This window comes from Mastacembelus armatus, chromosome 22 (assembly GCF_900324485.2).
Source record: "Mastacembelus armatus chromosome 22, fMasArm1.2, whole genome shotgun sequence".
NCBI classification, from domain to species: Eukaryota; Metazoa; Chordata; class Actinopteri; order Synbranchiformes; family Mastacembelidae; genus Mastacembelus; species Mastacembelus armatus.
In genome coordinates, this window is record NC_046654.1 from 12,410,375 (window position 1) to 12,427,306 (window position 16,932).

Consider the following 16,932-nt stretch of genomic DNA (forward strand, 5'->3'; position numbering starts at 1 on the left):
AAGTATATGTCATGTGTTTATGAAACTATTACACCACTTGCACCACATTTCCCTGTTCCCTGCGCCCCTTGTTACAGAAAGTAACGCAATTAAATGACATAATTCCCAGCGATCATTTCAACAGGTAACTTTCCTCCGACTTGTACCTTGAGATTTATTGGAAGGTCCGTTCTGTGTGGTCACATATACAGGAGGAGCAGCAACTTCGTGTAAAGTTGGAAATAATATCCACAATATTCCAGCATCCGTTTATTTTGTTGTCATGGATAATTTAAACAAAGGAATAAACAAGCTGGTTACATCAACGATGACTTTACATTCTACAACAATTTAATCTCGATACTGTATAAGCCATCGTTCTACATAGTCCGTTTTAACTAATAAAGGTTTTAAAATTTTACATTTTTTTAATATGTGTTCAACTTATAAAGAGCCTTTACTGATGGACTTTGAAATTCACAGAAATCAATTAACCTTACAAATTCTTGGAATATCGAAATAAAATCACATTTGGAGTTTACAAATATCGCCACTGATCCATCAAATTCCACACAGTGGAAACATCCAGATTTACCAACATATATAAACATTAAAAAAACAAAACAAACAAAAAAAACAAATACAAAATCAGACAGGAATGTTTTCCTGTTTGGAACAGCGACGTGTTAAATAAACCGAGGTTATGCAGTCCTAATGGGGTGAGAAAGCCGTGCGTAAAACGTGCCCATTCCAACATCTGCGTTCCCGTGCAGTGATGCTTGTTTTGGCAAACTAGTGAAGAGTAAAACTGTTACTGTAGCATCGGTTTGTGACTTGCATGTCCATATTTGTTCACGCGTGGTGCAACAGGACAGTCGTGGTATATGTAGGCAGCCCTTAATGTCGCCGTATGTGGAGCATATCCCCTGATGGAGACAGACACGTGGTCTTGGCTGTGTGACAGCCTTTCGTTTTTTCTACCAACAATCCTGTGCGTGAAGAATAAAGACAATTGAAGAATACAAACACACACGCATACACACACACATGCACGCACACACACAACACATCACACCGTGTTTTTAGTCCAGGTCTATGGATATACAGCGGCATTGTTTGACGCGCTTGATGCGTTTCCTCTTGGTGGGTGGCTGCTGGTCCGGGCAGGTCAAAGTAAAGGTCATGGTGCTAAAGCGCTTCGGCTTGCAAAATGAACAGGACTGGAAGGCCCCCTCCTCCTTGCGGATGTGCCTGGGGATGTAGAAGGAGTTACACTGCCCGTAACAGAAGCGGTTGATGATGGTGCGGCTGACGCAGCCCTCCTCGTGGATGGTCTGTTTGAGCGGCTGCGTCTTGCACCAGTCCCGTTTCAAATATTGGCGCTCCGTCACATGCAAAGCTTCCTGGCTGGACTCCAGCACCTCCTCGGTCGGTGAAGATGAGCCCTGCCTCTGTCGGGACCTGGTGTCCGCCTGCGGAGGCTGCGGTTGCTGCTCCGATTCGTTTGGGTTGTTTTTGTCAGGATGAGGAATGGCGCCTTGTGAACCCCGGTTTCTTTTTGAATCCACGGGAGAGGACAGAAAGCCAATGATGAAAACCATACTGCAGAAGATACGCGCTGAGTTGGCCATCCTAGGAAAAGAAGAGGAAAATAATTCACCTCGAAACGTTTCAACTCTACACTTCTTACGCACAGTTCCCAAAACCATATTACTGTATATAATCTCAGTCGAAATACATGAGTTAAAATCTATATTTAATTATATTCCAATACTTTTTGTTTTTAGAAGCAACTACGCAAAGGGTCGCCACCAGATGTAACCAAGGCAGAAGGATAAACTTTCTTATATGTTTCATAAATCATCCACGTATCCTCATATACGTCAGGATATAACAAGCATGCCGTTTTATAATTGTCATAAATAAAGTAAGAATGGGAAGATGATGCGCGCAGATCTTACCCTCAGATATCAGAACTAGTCCAAAGCAACTCACCTGTGCGAGCCTCCGCAACCACAAGTGTGATGATCTGATCCCGTCGGTCCTCTCCGGCACCTTCCGAGGTGAGCGACACCTACTGCTGTCGACAGTACACTGGTGGGGCTGTGGATGGGTGCGAGACTAACCGCTCCATAGACAGGGGCCAGGGGGCTTTAATACAAATTGCTCCAGCGCCGGACTGTCTCCCTTTTAAATGTCTGCCAGCTGAGATGTGCACAACAGTTCCCTCTACATTATTGGCTAAGCACGACGCAGAGAAAATCAAAACTATCCGCCCCCTCAACACTCCTCTGCGCCCACTTCAAGAAAACAAGACAACCCAGGGCAGGCAGGGAGGAGGAGGAGGAGGAGGAAGAAAGCGAGCGAGAAGAGTTGAGAGCGCACAGGCCTGCAGTTTATGCGCACATGGAAAAAGTAAAACAATTATGTTTTATTAATAGAAGCATGTTGATGATAATATGCAGTATATCAAAAATTACAAACTGAAAGGAGGCGTTCACAGTCCTCATGCATGTGGTCTAAGAATGAACTCAAATAAAAATCAAATGTATCACAGTAGCTGCAGTACACCTGTGAATCCTCAACACGGACATCTTTCTGAAGTCACTGTAAAATCATTATAGACAGCAGAATACCAGGCACATTACTGAGCCACCTGACAGAAACATTTAATAAATTAATCACAGTTGATTTATCTGAAACGACATACAATAATAAATGTTTTGGATGGGAAATAAAACTTGACAAAATATGTTTGGAACAGATATTAAGGCATACATACAACACACTTTTCTCTGTTTGACTGGTTTTGTTATTAAATCATTGTCTAATGGTTTATAGATCACTTTAAATGAGCAGCGTTTGGGTTGCCAGGTTGTGAAAGTTGTCTCTGGGGAATGTTTAGTTTTACAGCAGCCTAATGTTGGTCCTTTATTAATAAATTCTTTCACTTTTTAGTAAACCACAAATGTGAAGTTATGTCGTTTCAGTTCGGTCCAGGTATTGTGCAGAATTTCTAAGTGTGTCTATTCCAAGAAGTAAACACTGTAACTGCAAAAGCTGTGTCCTCTGAAGTAAGATGAGCACTTAGCTGTATGAAAATTATGTATAAACCCACTGATAAAGTCAATATAATAGAATAACTAGAGGTTTTCTGTTAACACATTTCACCTTGTTGCAGAAATGCGAACACTTGGACCCTGACATAGCATCATCCTTCCTCACCATAAACCCATCTGCTTAACACATGGTCTCAGCCCGACTGTCCAGTCCACAATAATACTGCATCATAATGCAAGGCCTGAACAACAGCGTACTCCCCTCACCGTAGCTTGACTCTGAGGGCAGATTTAACATGGGTTATCGTCCAAGTGTAATCTGTCCGACACATAAAAACCACATGAACCCCTCAAAGGGCTGTGAAAATAAACCTCAGGAGGATTTGGAGTTCCACACTTGCACTAGAAATTCTTCAGGTTCTTTACAAGACAAATAAATAACATGGCAATTTACATCTTCCACGTTAAAATGTGTTTAAAGCTGGTTGAAGTGATGTGTAAAGCCACATACACAGAAAGCTTGAGCTCAGACTTCATGTTACTGTAAATCTGATCTTGCCTGAGAAGCATTTGTATGACTCCCCCTTGTGGCTCCACACAAGTTGTCAGAAATGTCTCCTACATGCAGAACCCAAAGGATCAGAGCCTTACATGTGAGATTTGACTTTATTTGCCTGAAGCAGTTCACATGACAAAACATTTTTCTATTTGCTGGTTTTGAAATTAAAGGACTGCAATTGACAAAGGATTTAAACAATACTTTGGTTTTTTTTTTTAATATAAAATCCAACAAAAGGTGCATTTTTTTCTTCTGTTCATGACAAATGGTAAGAAACGGTTTCAACCTCTATAAACAGTTTCCTTTTGAAAATCTACCTAAGGCTTAGATATAAAATGCATAAATTAAAGCATAAGACGTGATCGAAACATTTCCAGTCATATCGGCAATCTCATTTCACATAATTTGGCCTGCACACTACAATCTAAACACTAACAAAGAAAGTCTTGTAGGCTGATATGTGTCAATATTTCGCTTCTAAAACAAATAAGGAAAATGAATATCTCCCAATAAGGCCCTAACAGCATAAACAGAACACACTGTAGCCAAAAATAAGTTAAAACCCTGAAAATATGGATACATTGGAATATTTAATGTCACGTAGTTTTACCAGACAGGAACCTATATAGAAAAGAGAAAACACAGAAGGCAGGAAGAAATACAATCTATAAATCTATAGGTTTAGTAGCAGACAGCAATCTACTCTGGTTCAGAGGGTTCCTAGGTGAACCTCTGTAATGGTCCATGTTCTTCTCTGCTACGTGCTGCACAATAGGCCTCTGAGCTCCTAGTGGATCAGGGACAGAAGAGTCCACTTTGGTCTTAGGTTGGACCATGTTGGTTACATCACCTAGAGCACAGGCCTTGGGTTTACAGATCAAGGTGCTTGGTTTTTTGGGTGGGACTGGAGGTGGTTTCTTTATTGTGTACACACTGTTGGACCGCCCCACTTGTGCCTCTCCCTGGTAAGGCTGAAGATGTGGGTGAGGGGAGAGGCCGCTCTCTAGGCTCACTGCTTTCACCACTTGACTGCGCTGGGTGGCCTGAGGCTGTGCATACCTGGTAGGTCTCCTGCCTTCTCCTAAAAGAGAGTTGATCCTGTACACAGTCTGGTGCACAGGGGTACGATCAAACCTGAGCGGTGATCTGACTTGCCTGGCCATGGAGCCCTTGGGAGAATAAAGGGTGAGTTTGTTGAAGTGTTGGATGTGGTCTGCCACCCGGCGCTTTTCAGTTTGCAGTCTGCATGGTGACAGTGGCTGCTGGTTCTGGACTTTGGTGGTAATCTCTGAGGAAAATTCATCTTTTTCATGTACTGTGTGCACTAGTGTTCCAGCATCAGAAGGTGTACCAAGCTTGTCTTCGAGTTCAAGGCCTCGCCTGTATGGAGTGGACTGCAGCCCAGAAGAGACGCCCAGTTTGAAGTGAGCAGGACTCTGGATGTCCAGAGCATCAATCAGCCTGCTGCAGTTCACCTGCTCTGCCTCATCTTCACCCTCTCCCACCAAACAACTGTTATGGCTACTGACAGCAGCAACCTTGACTGTCGGACTACAGCATACAACCGGCTCAAAGACTACACTATCAATATGCAAAGGAGACAAAGCATCAATCTCAATCTGACCAAAGGTAAAGTTCTCATTTGCCACAAGACTTCGCTGAGTTGCGAAGCTGAAAGCATCAGTGTCCACAGAGAGAACATTGACAGTGGGAGTCTCTGGTGGAAGGACTGGGACACTTTCTGATGGCTGTGTGAAGCTTTGAGAGCTGCAGGACGCCTGCATAACAGTTTGGAGGTCACCGCCTGACTCCACAAAGGCTTTCTTGATTTTGAGCAGGATGGGACCTGTTTGGCTCGGGGCTTCGGGGATGGAGCACTCACTCTCAAGGCTCTCCGCGCTGGAAGCACAGCACAGCTTCTTGGGAAGGCTGATCACAGCTGGGGGCTTAGATATGACAATGGTGGGCTCAGACAGGTAGTTGTTCTTTAGATACATGTTCATGGGGGTGTCTGTAAAAGACCCGTCATTGAAAGCCTGGGCTCCTACTAGGGTGTCCCCATTCCACGAGGTCCGGTGGGCGCTTGAGTCACACTGGGGGGTCAGCAAGTTGTCTTCAGATTTACTGATGTACTTGGAGCCTAGAAAAGGTATTTATTAAAAGGCATTAGAATAAAAAAACATGTGTAGCTTTACAATAGAATATAAATTTTAACACTTAATTTGACTCCCCCCGCCACTCACTCTTGGATTCAGTATTTCCAGGAAGAACCGACGGACTGTACTCTGGCTCTGTGGTAAAATGAAACCTGGTGGTGCTCTCCTGTGTGGCAAGTCGCCAGCCAATGGACTCAGATCCCTTTATCACCAGCATGGAATGAGAAATGAAAGAAACTTAAAGGAGGGTTAAGCATTTAGAGTATTACTCTGTTAAAAAAGGAGCCCACAGCACCCCACAGGCATTAACCAAACTGGCACATTGTGTTAATTCCACCACAGTTGGTTAGTTCTTCAGAGCATGATTAAAAATCACTCAGAAGAAACAAGATATTGGATTTGTTGGTCAGCAAATTTTTATTAAGTCAAGAATATACATATTACTATGAGGCATTAGAAAATTAAGTACCTTAAACAGCTCCCTAAATGCACCCAAAACACATTACAATATATTTTCTTTAGAGCATACAATAACACTCTTAGGTCTGAGTGCTTGACACTGTAAATCACTGAAACGTGGGTAACAATAGGAAATATCCTATAGCTTGGTACTTCATATGTATGAAAACAGTGTATTTTGTAATATTACAAATGTGAAGGTGCAGAAGAACCCATCTAGATTATTTTTTAAACTTTGCATGCAGTAGTTTAAAAGGGTTAACTACTAAAAGTAAGCTTAGAATGTTACACAATAAACAAAGTGCGACTGTGCACCAATTTACCTCAGGAAACACCGCATGTGCAAACAGTTTAACACAACTGACTGTAGGAGATGCCTGAATGCACTTAACATCTTTTGCTGTTTCTGTGAACCAGAGAAGTAAAATGTGAAGTCTATCGGGCAACCACACTTACAGCATCTTTGCTGCTCTTCCCCAGACTAAAACGCAAGCGCAAAGATTTGCGCACTGCCTCTTTTTTGCTGACTTTAGGAGAAAAACAGCCAGCCCTTCCAGATTCAGCTCTGTAAAATGGCATAAATACAGACAATCAACATTAGACAAGAATGACAAGGGGTTCTGAGGGTATTATTTTCAATCTTGTTTTAACCTTTAAATAAATATCTTAAACAGGGAAGGTGTGTAACAATTGATTTTATGGCTTTGCTTTAAGTCTGTGAATGACTGTTACCACACATCTAATTTACATCTGTGTAATATGACAAATAACTGTGCATTCTGAATAACTGAAAGACAAAACAGTGTGTACCTGTTGACGGCATGTCTGTTGCTAAGTCGATGGCTCTTCCTTCTTGCAGAGGTAGCTGATGCCCTTCTAGACCTCCCTACTGAGGACAGGGCATTTTGGGAAGAGTCCAAGACTCCTGAGGCACTGTAAGCTTTAGAGAAAAAAAAAAAAACAAAACAAAAAAAACATCCAAATTTAACCATAAGCATTTGAAAGAGCTGATGGTTGATTCTCACTTGATCAATCATTAATACCTGATCCAGGAGTGGAGGCTCCGCTGAACAAAGTATTGGGAAGTAAATCTATCCCAAGGTTTTTTGTGACAGATCTAAGTTTCTTGTTTGAGAATCCAAAAGAGTGACCAGATTCCAAAGGAAGTTTTCGCTTGGAGGTCGGCGTTGCAATCACAGGAGTTGTGGAAAAGACTGGCAAAATCACAAAAGAATTAAAGTCTTCAGAAGACGATGATTGGCTCTTTCATATTTGAAACCATTGCAAAGATGATTCTGAGGCGAAGCACTTGCACTAGCAGGCCCATAGCAGACAGGCAAAGAAAACAAAAGCCAATTCAGGTAGGTAAGACAGGTAGGACTTCACATTGATATGACAGCTGTCAATCGGTAACAATATATGCATTCCAGAAGCCTCATTGAGTGATGAAATAAAGAGTTTGGCTTTGTTTGAAGAATAGTAAGCAAATTGTTTTAAAGAAAATAAAGATTTCTTGCAGTCATCATGCTACACAACAGGCAACAACTCATCAGACCACAGTACCTACCAAGACTGTCTGACTGGGTACCATTAGTGGGTGTTCTGTTAGTTTTAATCTTATTCAGAGCACCACTGACCATATCTGAAATGTGAGACAAACTGAATTATTTGAACAGCAATTACTAACTAAAGCTCTTTCAAGATTATATTATGAATTTAAAGCTCCTACAGAGCTCCAGAAAATACTGCCGTTTGATCTGTTCTATGGGTTTTAACTGGATATGGTGTAAAACCGGTTTGGTGGACTTCCTGTCTTAAAGTAAAAAGCTTCATGTTATGTTTTTACAACTCAAAAAGATCTTTGATGATATAGCCTCACCTCCGAAGCTACGTCTGTGCCTTCTCTTCATCCCTGAGTTTAAGTCCAGCTCCTCATGTTCATCAAAAGCAGGGGACAGAATCCCTGCCTCACAACCCATCATGCCCGGGACCTTCTCTGCAAGGAACTGTGGTAAAACACCTAGGACACACAGACGCAGCCAAACATTTAGTGCTTAAAAGCGACAGTCTCGGACGAAATCGAGATAAACTGAAGGTGAGACTCCTTGAGTTATACCAAATTTGTTGACATTCTCTATGAAGCAACGCACTACAGCTGCTTGTAGCTTGAGGCGTTTCTCAGTGTTGGCGTTCATCTTTTCTGTGCCATCTCCACAGTGAAGGAGGTTGGGAGCCAAGATTACAGACAAATTACTGCTATCCATTTTGTTCTCTGCACTCCTGTGATTGGTAAGAAAAAGAGTTTTGTAAAAATGAAGACAAAAAACTAAAATGAAAGTTGAGTCTTTGTTAAATGCAACAGTAAGTAATGCAGCTACAAGTATATGCACCTCTTAGAAACATTGTGGAGGAAGTCAAAAAAGTGATGCAGGGTGCTTTGGTTTCTGTCAGGAAGTATACAAGACAGCAACATGGTGGTAGAAGTCCTCTCCTCCTCAGTGTGGAGTTGCTGGGCCTTGATGAAGGCCTCCTGTAGCTCTGTGGGCAGTACAGGATCTGGCAGCTCCCTGAAGAACTGCTTCACCAGACCGGCTACATCGCAGGGAAGAGCAGTAGACAGGCACTCCTCACCCGCATCCAGCTTTGCCTGGACAGACAAAACACACAGTGTTGTGTTAAGATGGCTCCCAGACTCAAGGTCCCTCACTGAAAGCAAGGTCAACTTGAGCATTCACTCACCCTGAGCGCTTTCAAGCGAATGACAGAGCCTGATTTTCTGAATAGGCCCTCTGTGTCGACATGTGCCAGCAGCTTCATACATGCGTCAACTAGAAAGCTATGAAGGCAGAAAGATGTCAGCGTAAGTGGTAGGAAAAAGGGAATAAGAAATAACTAGCCCACACAAGCAAAATTAAATAGGTATGTCCACTTGCCTTGGCACGTTCCCGCTTTCCATATTATAGTATGGCAGACTTTCCAGGGCTACCCCAAACACCTTTTTCTGCAGGACAAACAAATACAATAATTCAATTCAGTGTTACATTTAACAGGAAGGTTATTAATTTAGTAACCTATCAACAGTGTCACACCTTTTGTGTATTCCTCTATGTCAAAAATCATTAAAGTACTGTTTTGTTTTTTTTTTTTGGATTGAAGTGCCAGAAATTTCACTCTTCACACTGGCCAAGTTTTTACTACCTGTGATCAGTTTGAGGGCTGGCTGCCAAACATTCCTATGTTTGAGGGACAACCATGAAAGTTACACAACACCCACTCTGAGTTGCTCGTTGACCTCAATGATCTGAATCCAACCAGTGTTTCTCACAGTAACACCGTTCTTAATGTTTTTCCTCCAGTCTCAGCCCAAATTTGAGGCAGTCCCCGTCCCCGTCCCCACCCCCACCCCCACCACCCCACACACACACACACACACACACACACACACACACACACACACACACACGTTGCAAAATAAACCAACAAGTGCAGAAGTTCAATATTCATTTGAAAAGCTTCTTGCAACAAATTTTACGACTCAAGTGGGCCAGTAAAATACACAAGACATTTTCATTTACAAATGAGTTATTTTCAGTATGCCATTTCTTGTCAAATTATGCTGGTTAACTCATCAGTTTCTGTGGCTTGTTTCAAAACATCCCAGTTAGGTGTCATAAAAAACAGGTTCCCCTTTGTCTTTTTGTCTTTTCTTTGTATTACTGGTGAACAACCATGGGAACCGTCAAAGCGTCTGCAGTCACTGACATGATTGACATCGGCCTGGGAACAAATGGGTCTCAGCGGGGACAAGCTTTCACTAATACACTCATTTGGTTCTAGACTAAACAATAGTACGAGGTTCATATTGAGAACTTGGTCATAACATGGTCAAGTTGCAGAGTCCCAGCGAATGTACCATCAAATGGTGCTGTAGGTTGTATTTAAACTTACCGAGCCGCTGGCTGCGGATTTACAGCTGGTTGCTTTGGTTTTGTTCCAGTTCTTGATCTTTATCCCATACGCAGTGCGGAGGTGCTGCACGGCCACCAGACGCATCACGTTTCTCTCCACGACTTTCATTTTACACCTTTACCGTAACTTTCTCCTTAAGTAACTTTCTCCTTAAGTAGCTTTCTCTCGGAAGCAAAGTGAGCTCTTACGCGCAGGTGTATTAGTAACGACTACAAAATGTCGCAGTCTCAAGGAGATGTTAGCGAGCTGAATAACATGACATTATGGAGCGTTTATCTCATGGCTAGCTTCATGTTTCAGTTGCTAACGTCAACTAACGTTAGCAAGCTAGGTTAGCCAGGTAGCTCGCTAATAAGCTTCAGTCGGGAAAAAAAACAAAGCAGGTTCTCGGTGTTACACAGCTTAAAATCGCAGTTTGCTTGTTTTCAAATTGTGAAGTGCTAATCAAACTCAATTCGTTAACTAACTAACTGCATTGTTGCCTGCTCTAATCCGCTCGTTGGTGGTGAAATTGTCTGTTTCCGCAAGACATTCAAACAGCAGCGCTCTTACGTTCTACGCTGTGATTGGCTGGAAACGGTTCGAATACAATTCCCTAGGACGCGTGTTTTATAACCCAGGGCGACCTAGCTGGGCGGGGCTCTTTCTACTGGGCCAGATGAACGTTTAAGTGAACACTTTTCGTCAACCGTTTAGTGCTGTAATTCAAACTAACCGCACCTTCAACATGGAAAACACATCTCCAACTGTGCTGCAAGTATTGCGATCATAGACTGTATAAGGGAAAGGCCTGCGAACGATAAAAGCGCCCATATTTGATTAGATTCTAATTATTTGCTGGTGATTTCTCTCTGACCTTTTTTGTGCACTCATTGCACGCGAAGTATATTGTTTATGCACACCTTTTATTTTAAAGTTAATAGCCTATGAGTCACTGTCTGAATTTCCAGCTCAAGTCACTTGAGATCACTTAAAACAACACTGGACAACTGTAGTGAACTTAAAATGTAAGATGACCAGGGTCAGTTCTCATAAAACCAGGGCCAAAAATTAAATAATAACAAGATGGTATTGCACAAGACGTTCACCTAAAGCACACTTATGATAGGGATCACAAAGTTCCTCTATCCTGGCTTCATTCAAAATGCCCTAATGTCTGACAAGAGTCCTCACCTCTTCAAGCCCTAACCGATCATAAGGTAAAGGTCTTACTGAAGTCTTTGTTCAGTAAACGTGAATGTTCACTTCAACCACTAGGTGGACCTCTTAAAATTGTGCAAAAATACACAGCTGATACAGTATAGTATACTCTCACAAGGGCACATCTTTATTACAATCGAACATACATATATATATACAGGTGACAAAAACATACAAATGCATTAATGAATAGAGGTTGATTGTGTGTTTAGAAGCATTTCCTGTGGACAATGGAGGGGCCAGCCTCATCATACTCCTGCTTGCTGATCCACATCTGCTGGAAAGTGGACAGTGAAGCCAGGATGGAACCACCAATCCAGACAGAGTACTTTCTCTCAGGTGGAGCAATGATCTAGGGAAGGAACAAACACAATTTTAGTTTACTGAGTGTTAATTAATTTAGTTAACTACATTACTCATTTTTATCTCTCTCACCTTGATCTTCATGGTGCTGGGGGCCAGAGCTGTAATCTCCTTCTGCATACGGTCAGCAATACCAGGGTACATGGTGGTACCACCAGACAGCACATTGTTGGCATAAAGGTCCTTACGGATGTCAATGTCACATTTCATGATACTGTTGTATGCAGTCTCATGGATACCAGCGGATTCCATACCTGGTGTCGGTCAAGACAGTAAAATGAGTTTAGCAATAGATATAAAACACTGCATGTCTTAGATCTGTCAAAAAAACAAACAAACAAATGCAGCCAATTACTCACCAATGAAGGAAGGCTGGAACAGGGTCTCTGGGCAACGGAAACGCTCGTTACCAATGGTGATGACCTGACCGTCGGGAAGCTCATAGCTCTTTTCCAGGGAGGAAGAGGAGGCAGCAGTTGCCATCTCATTCTCAAAGTCAAGAGCCACGTAGCACAGCTTCTCCTTGATGTCACGCACAATCTCACGCTCAGCTAAGAATCAGAAAGTTTTTGTATTGAGGAACAACACCTTTACACCTTCATACGCAAATTAAACTAATCAATCATGGAGCCATATGTTTACCAGTTGTGACAAAGGAGTAGCCACGCTCAGTCAGGATCTTCATCAAGTAGTCGGTCAGGTCACGACCGGCCAGATCCAGACGCATGATGGCATGTGGCAGAGCGTAACCCTCATAGATGGGGACATTGTGGGTCACACCATCACCAGAGTCCAGCACAATACCTTTAGTGTGCAGATAGAAGCCATAGTTAGTCAGCTACGCATGTCTGTGAAGTTGAGGATTGGCAGCTAAATACATGTCTGCCCTCTTCAAGTATGTCTCACATAACAAACTATACAATACTGCTGACACCACTGGGCACACATCTAGTTGAGAGGACTTAATGGCTCTTCTTGACAATAAGACAAGAATCTGCCCAGATGATAGACGTCCTCAGTTTCTCCCTAGCAGTAAAATTTGTTTGATTTTAGATCTCTCCATAACTGACTAACCTGGGGAGATTTAAAAAAAAAAAAGTAGGAAAAAACTGTGTACTGACCAGTGGTACGGCCAGAGGCATACAGAGACAGCACAGCCTGGATGGCCACATACATGGCAGGAACGTTGAAGGTCTCAAACATGATCTGCAAGAAAAATCACGCAGAATATCATTATGATGTCTTAACCCAAGAACAAATATGTAAAAACAGAGTAGAGCACAGTTATTCTAAAGTACCTGGGTCATCTTCTCCCTGTTGGCTTTGGGGTTCAGAGGGGCCTCAGTGAGCAGGGTGGGGTGCTCCTCTGGGGCCACACGAAGCTCATTGTAAAAGGTGTGGTGCCAGATCTGACAAAAACAACAGCTGATGTCAGGGCTGAAACAACTCTTGACTGTATAAACAACAACCAGGTGTTCAAATGAAGTGTCAAATCTAAAAATAAAGCAGCCTTTATGACGGTGCCTGGCCAGTCTGGGAATTCTCAAGGATTTTGAAAGTCAGCTGTCAGGAATGTTGTAAATGAGCCTCACTGTCAACACACACCTTCTCCATATCATCCCAGTTGGTGATGATGCCGTGCTCGATGGGGTACTTCAGGGTCAGGATACCCCTCTTGCTCTGAGCCTCATCACCTACATAGCTGTCCTTCTGACCCATACCCACCATCACACCCTGAAGGAAGAAGCATGTAAGGAGCGTAAGACACTAGAAGGTGGTACGCTTACTCCTACTTATGATCAGGATTTTTTTTTTTTTTTCCAGAATATAACATGGTTGATTTCGTACCTGGTGGCGGGGCCTTCCAACAATGGAGGGAAAGACAGCACGGGGAGCGTCATCTCCAGCAAATCCAGCCTTGACCAAGCCAGAGCCGTTGTCGCACACAAGGGCGGTAGTCTCATCATCGTCACACATGATTAGGCTTTACTGGTGTGGTCTAAAATATGAAGAGTGGCAACAGAGCGGAAACACAAGGAGAGAAAGGTTAGGCTGGGTGTTAGGAGCAGCTGTCTAAACAACACAGCATAGAATACATAGCATGAAGGCCTGTTATACTTGACACCTTAGCACCACAGACACCTTATCAGTGAAGTGGCTGATGAGGTGATGAAATTACTAACTAAGAACTGCTATGTCTGGGAAAGTTAGTGACATAATTTCCAATCACGTCTCTGAATAATGTTTATATTAAATGTAATCCACAGAACCTGCTAACACTATCTGATTGCTGCTCTTAAGTATATTAGCACTTGCAAACGTTATCACCACCCATGTCAATTGCAATCTATGTAGAACTAATTAGACATGCCTTTGGATGCTATTTTCATCCTATTGTTGTTGTACAAGTCCTGATATCATATCTTCTCAGCCATGATTGTTCCTGGGACATCTCAGAGCTGGTGAGCCTGCACCAAAAAGGGTCATAACAGCAAGACCTGTGATCTATTCTAAGCTCGGCAACCCCAGTGCGAAAGAAGTCACACATGGATCTCCTGCTATTTCAAGTCTGTGAGAGGTTGTCTCACAGCCAGGCCAGCACCCGTCTGTCAGTATACTATGACACTTCTGTTTTACTACATGGCTCCTACCTAGTAACTAAGTGTATCTGACCAACTTTTATAAAATGTTAAGTTTGAGATTTATGGTTCTGTCTAAGTTTTTCAATGCCCCTGTCAATCAGGCCAACATAACCAGTCACTCCAAGTTTAACTGTACTCTACAACTTCAGTTAGTAATTGCAGCATGTGAGAAGCATTGGTTACATCATCCATTCATTCACCTTATTGCCATCAGCTCAAGTAATGGACCTTTTGAAGCAGATCACACAAGTGACACAGATGTACATTGTGAAATAAAATTTTAAATACACTCACCAAGGTGCACTCGTAGATGGATGCTTCCACTGGGATAAAGGCTGAGGGTTAGAGGAGCCCCTTAAATAAGACCCACAGTGGGTTTATGCACTAGGGGTGGGGCCAAAAGTTCACACAAGTCCAAATAAGCAAAAATCCGAAAGCCACAGTGAAGTGTGTTTTACATACATGGATAGGACAGCTCTACAGTGAAGTCACTTAACTGATACCGTTTGTATGAAATGTTGGCATAGTATTAAAATAATGTGATGGCTCACTATTGGTACTGTAGGTCCTATGAAAAAGGAAGTGCTGTGTCTTTTTAAGCAATTGTTTACATTATGATGATTTAATATATTGTTTAACCTTTTTGAAAAACAACAATCATACTGTTTAACACACAAACACACACACACACACACACACACACACACACACACACACACACACACACACACACACACACACATATATGTTTTTCATGAACTTCATGAAATATGTAACTTCATGCCTCACTTCAATGCACACTATGTGTAGCAGTATAATTTTCTTACCACTCTTAAATGATATATCAGAATCAAGACAGGGTCAAAATCATTAAAAATATTATAATTTTTATCAATATCATCACTTTTTAAAAAATTTGACTTACATTCATATGTAAATCACTTCCTGATACTAAGTAGGAATACTTCTGTTATATGCCTTTAGAGGTTTGAGTGAACTGATAACCACTGAAGGCCCAGTGTGATGGCCCAGTCAGGGCAGAGTCACTTGTGTCTTGTTAAGGAAATGAAAACATTGTGCATGTCTGTGAACCATGCTGCTGGTATGTGAGCTGAGTCTCCTCCATGCGTGGAACAGCTGATGGTAATGTCAGCTGGGCTCTGTGTCTGATCTGGAGGTCTGAGTAGCCTGTCAGAATAAGTGCTCTGCTCTGATTGGCCCAGCTGTCTCCTTATAGGGTTATGGTGAGCCACTGAGTCATTAATGTGCAGCCACTAAGATCCATGAATTGCAAGTGTGTGAAGAGGAACTCCATATTTGTGCCACTTCACAGTATGTTTCTGCAATGTACACTGTACCTTATGAGGTAATACTGTCATTTATGCAGGAATTATACAAACATTTGACATATTATTTGTTAATACAACACTAGTCCCAAAGAAAATATCATATATGGTCACGTCTCAGGGTACACCATTTCATGTATTTTAATGTTAAAATAAACATATTGATTCAGAACTTTGGGTCAGGAAGAAAAACTGTGATTCAAAGAGCAGGATGTAATATTTCAGGTTTTATCACTTGTTGAAGGTATGTGAGAGAATTCCCATGTGCTCCACTGCCCCATCAGAGACCAGAACCTCCTATTTATAGCTGTATTTTCTCTGTATGTCTGCAGATAGAAGCTGGATGCAACAATGACATATGAGAAAACAAGGTGTGATTCATGATCAGGTTTTTCTACCAAGCAACAGGAAGATAGTTCCTCGGAAGCAGATTGGCCCAGCTGACTCCTGCCATTGAAACAATTGTCCTCCATCTCTGGAGGACCTTTGTCAAATCTCCCAAAACACCTGTTCTGATATCATCAGATATATAGATACAGGCATGAAAATAAAAAATTAATAATAGAAAGTGTGTGTTGTATTGTGGGAAGTGTAGGAAATGTAAGGGCTTTTATTTTAAAATTGCCAGTTCTTAACTTTTGTAACATAATTGCTATAAATCTCCTACACCACTGAAAAATCTGGCACAGCTAAAGCCCAGAGTCCAAGTACTGACGGGATGCAGCCTGGACTGGACACCCCAACATATATGCAGCATATGTGTGCACCTCAGTGAAGCCTCTGTGGGATGCTGCATGTTGACACGATGTCTATTACAGGGTTTGATAGCCACTTTAATACAAGCATTTTAATCATAGACACAAATGATATTAACATTCAGTCTTATTTTGAAAACAGCACTTTCACTTTCACGTTGTACAAGAGCTCAGAGCATTTTCATAAGTCAGTTGTTGCATCCTGCACAAATAATAAATAATACAATTCCTTTCAGGTCCTTTCCTCCACAGTTTGCATAACAAGTGGACATAAACACCCACAAGGAGACACAAGCTGACTACAAATCACGTGACTACACCATGCAGGAGCCCTTTTGCCTGTAAATATTCTGATATTCCTACCCAGCCACAATAACACAGCGTAGGTTTAGGGTTATCCACGCCCTCTGGCGGCTATTTTTGAGAAAGCGACGTGATGACGTTG

At 42.1% G+C, this 16,932-nt stretch overlaps 3 protein-coding genes across 5 annotated transcripts; all 3 read right to left on the reverse strand.

Annotated features, from left to right (window-relative positions):
• Positions 1–373: 373 nt before the first annotated feature.
• grem1b (gremlin 1b) lies at positions 374–2,140 on the reverse strand. 2 transcript variants are annotated; one of them, XM_026305555.1, is made up of 2 exons: positions 1,975–2,140; positions 374–1,611 (listed from the first exon to the last, which is right to left on the reverse strand). In XM_026305555.1, exon 2 carries the CDS (start codon positions 1,608–1,610, stop codon positions 1,062–1,064), a length of 549 nt encoding a protein of 182 aa, XP_026161340.1. In that variant the 5' UTR covers position 1,611; positions 1,975–2,140; the 3' UTR covers positions 374–1,061. The 2 variants fall into 2 exon arrangements, with proteins under 2 accessions (XP_026161340.1, XP_026161350.1); XM_026305565.1 differs by having other exon boundaries at positions 1,941–1,981.
• A 1,550-nt stretch (positions 2,141–3,690) lies between these two features.
• On the reverse strand, positions 3,691–10,958 carry arhgap11a (Rho GTPase activating protein 11A). Of its 2 annotated transcripts, XM_026309845.1 has the most exons (12): positions 10,161–10,958; positions 9,146–9,213; positions 8,952–9,048; positions 8,603–8,859; positions 8,329–8,492; positions 8,092–8,232; positions 7,780–7,854; positions 7,256–7,426; positions 7,023–7,152; positions 6,669–6,777; positions 5,841–5,955; positions 3,691–5,737 (listed from the first exon to the last, which is right to left on the reverse strand). In XM_026309845.1, the coding sequence occupies exons 1-12, from the start codon at positions 10,287–10,289 to the stop codon at positions 4,263–4,265; spliced, it is 2,931 nt and encodes a 976-aa protein (XP_026165630.1). In that variant the 5' UTR covers positions 10,290–10,958; the 3' UTR covers positions 3,691–4,262. The 2 variants fall into 2 exon arrangements, with proteins under 2 accessions (XP_026165630.1, XP_026165637.1); XM_026309852.1 differs by lacking the exon at positions 7,780–7,854 and having other exon boundaries at positions 10,161–10,956.
• Positions 10,959–11,482: 524 nt separating this feature from the next.
• LOC113126197 (actin, alpha cardiac) lies at positions 11,483–14,789 on the reverse strand. Its single transcript, XM_026300106.1, has 9 exons — positions 14,681–14,789; positions 13,593–13,743; positions 13,350–13,478; positions 13,043–13,153; positions 12,866–12,950; positions 12,387–12,548; positions 12,104–12,295; positions 11,817–11,998; positions 11,483–11,733 (listed from the first exon to the last, which is right to left on the reverse strand). The coding sequence occupies exons 2-9, from the start codon at positions 13,719–13,721 to the stop codon at positions 11,590–11,592; spliced, it is 1,134 nt and encodes a 377-aa protein (XP_026155891.1). The 5' UTR covers positions 13,722–13,743; positions 14,681–14,789; the 3' UTR covers positions 11,483–11,589.
• Between the last annotated feature and the right edge of the window lie 2,143 nt (positions 14,790–16,932).

Coding starts and splice junctions, on each gene's coding strand:
- LOC113126197 (XM_026300106.1), bottom strand. CDS start 13,721: ATGTGTGACGATGATGAGACTACCGCCCTTGTGTGCGACAACGGCTCT. Junction 13,479..13,592: donor TTGGAAGGCCCCGCCACCAG/GTACGAAATCAA, acceptor TTCTTCCTTCAG/GGTGTGATGGTGGGTATGGG. Junction 11,734..11,816: donor CCAGCACCATGAAGATCAAG/GTGAGAGAGATA, acceptor TTCCTTCCCTAG/ATCATTGCTCCACCTGAGAG.
- arhgap11a (XM_026309845.1), bottom strand. CDS start 10,289: ATGAAAGTCGTGGAGAGAAACGTGATGCGTCTGGTGGCCGTGCAGCAC. Junction 8,233..8,328: donor AGAGAATGTCAACAAATTTG/GTATAACTCAAG, acceptor TGTGTGTCCTAG/GTGTTTTACCACAGTTCCTT. Junction 7,855..8,091: donor GCACAGACGTAGCTTCGGAG/GTGAGGCTATAT, acceptor CTCACATTTCAG/ATATGGTCAGTGGTGCTCTG.
- grem1b (XM_026305555.1), bottom strand. CDS start 1,610: ATGGCCAACTCAGCGCGTATCTTCTGCAGTATGGTTTTCATCATTGGC.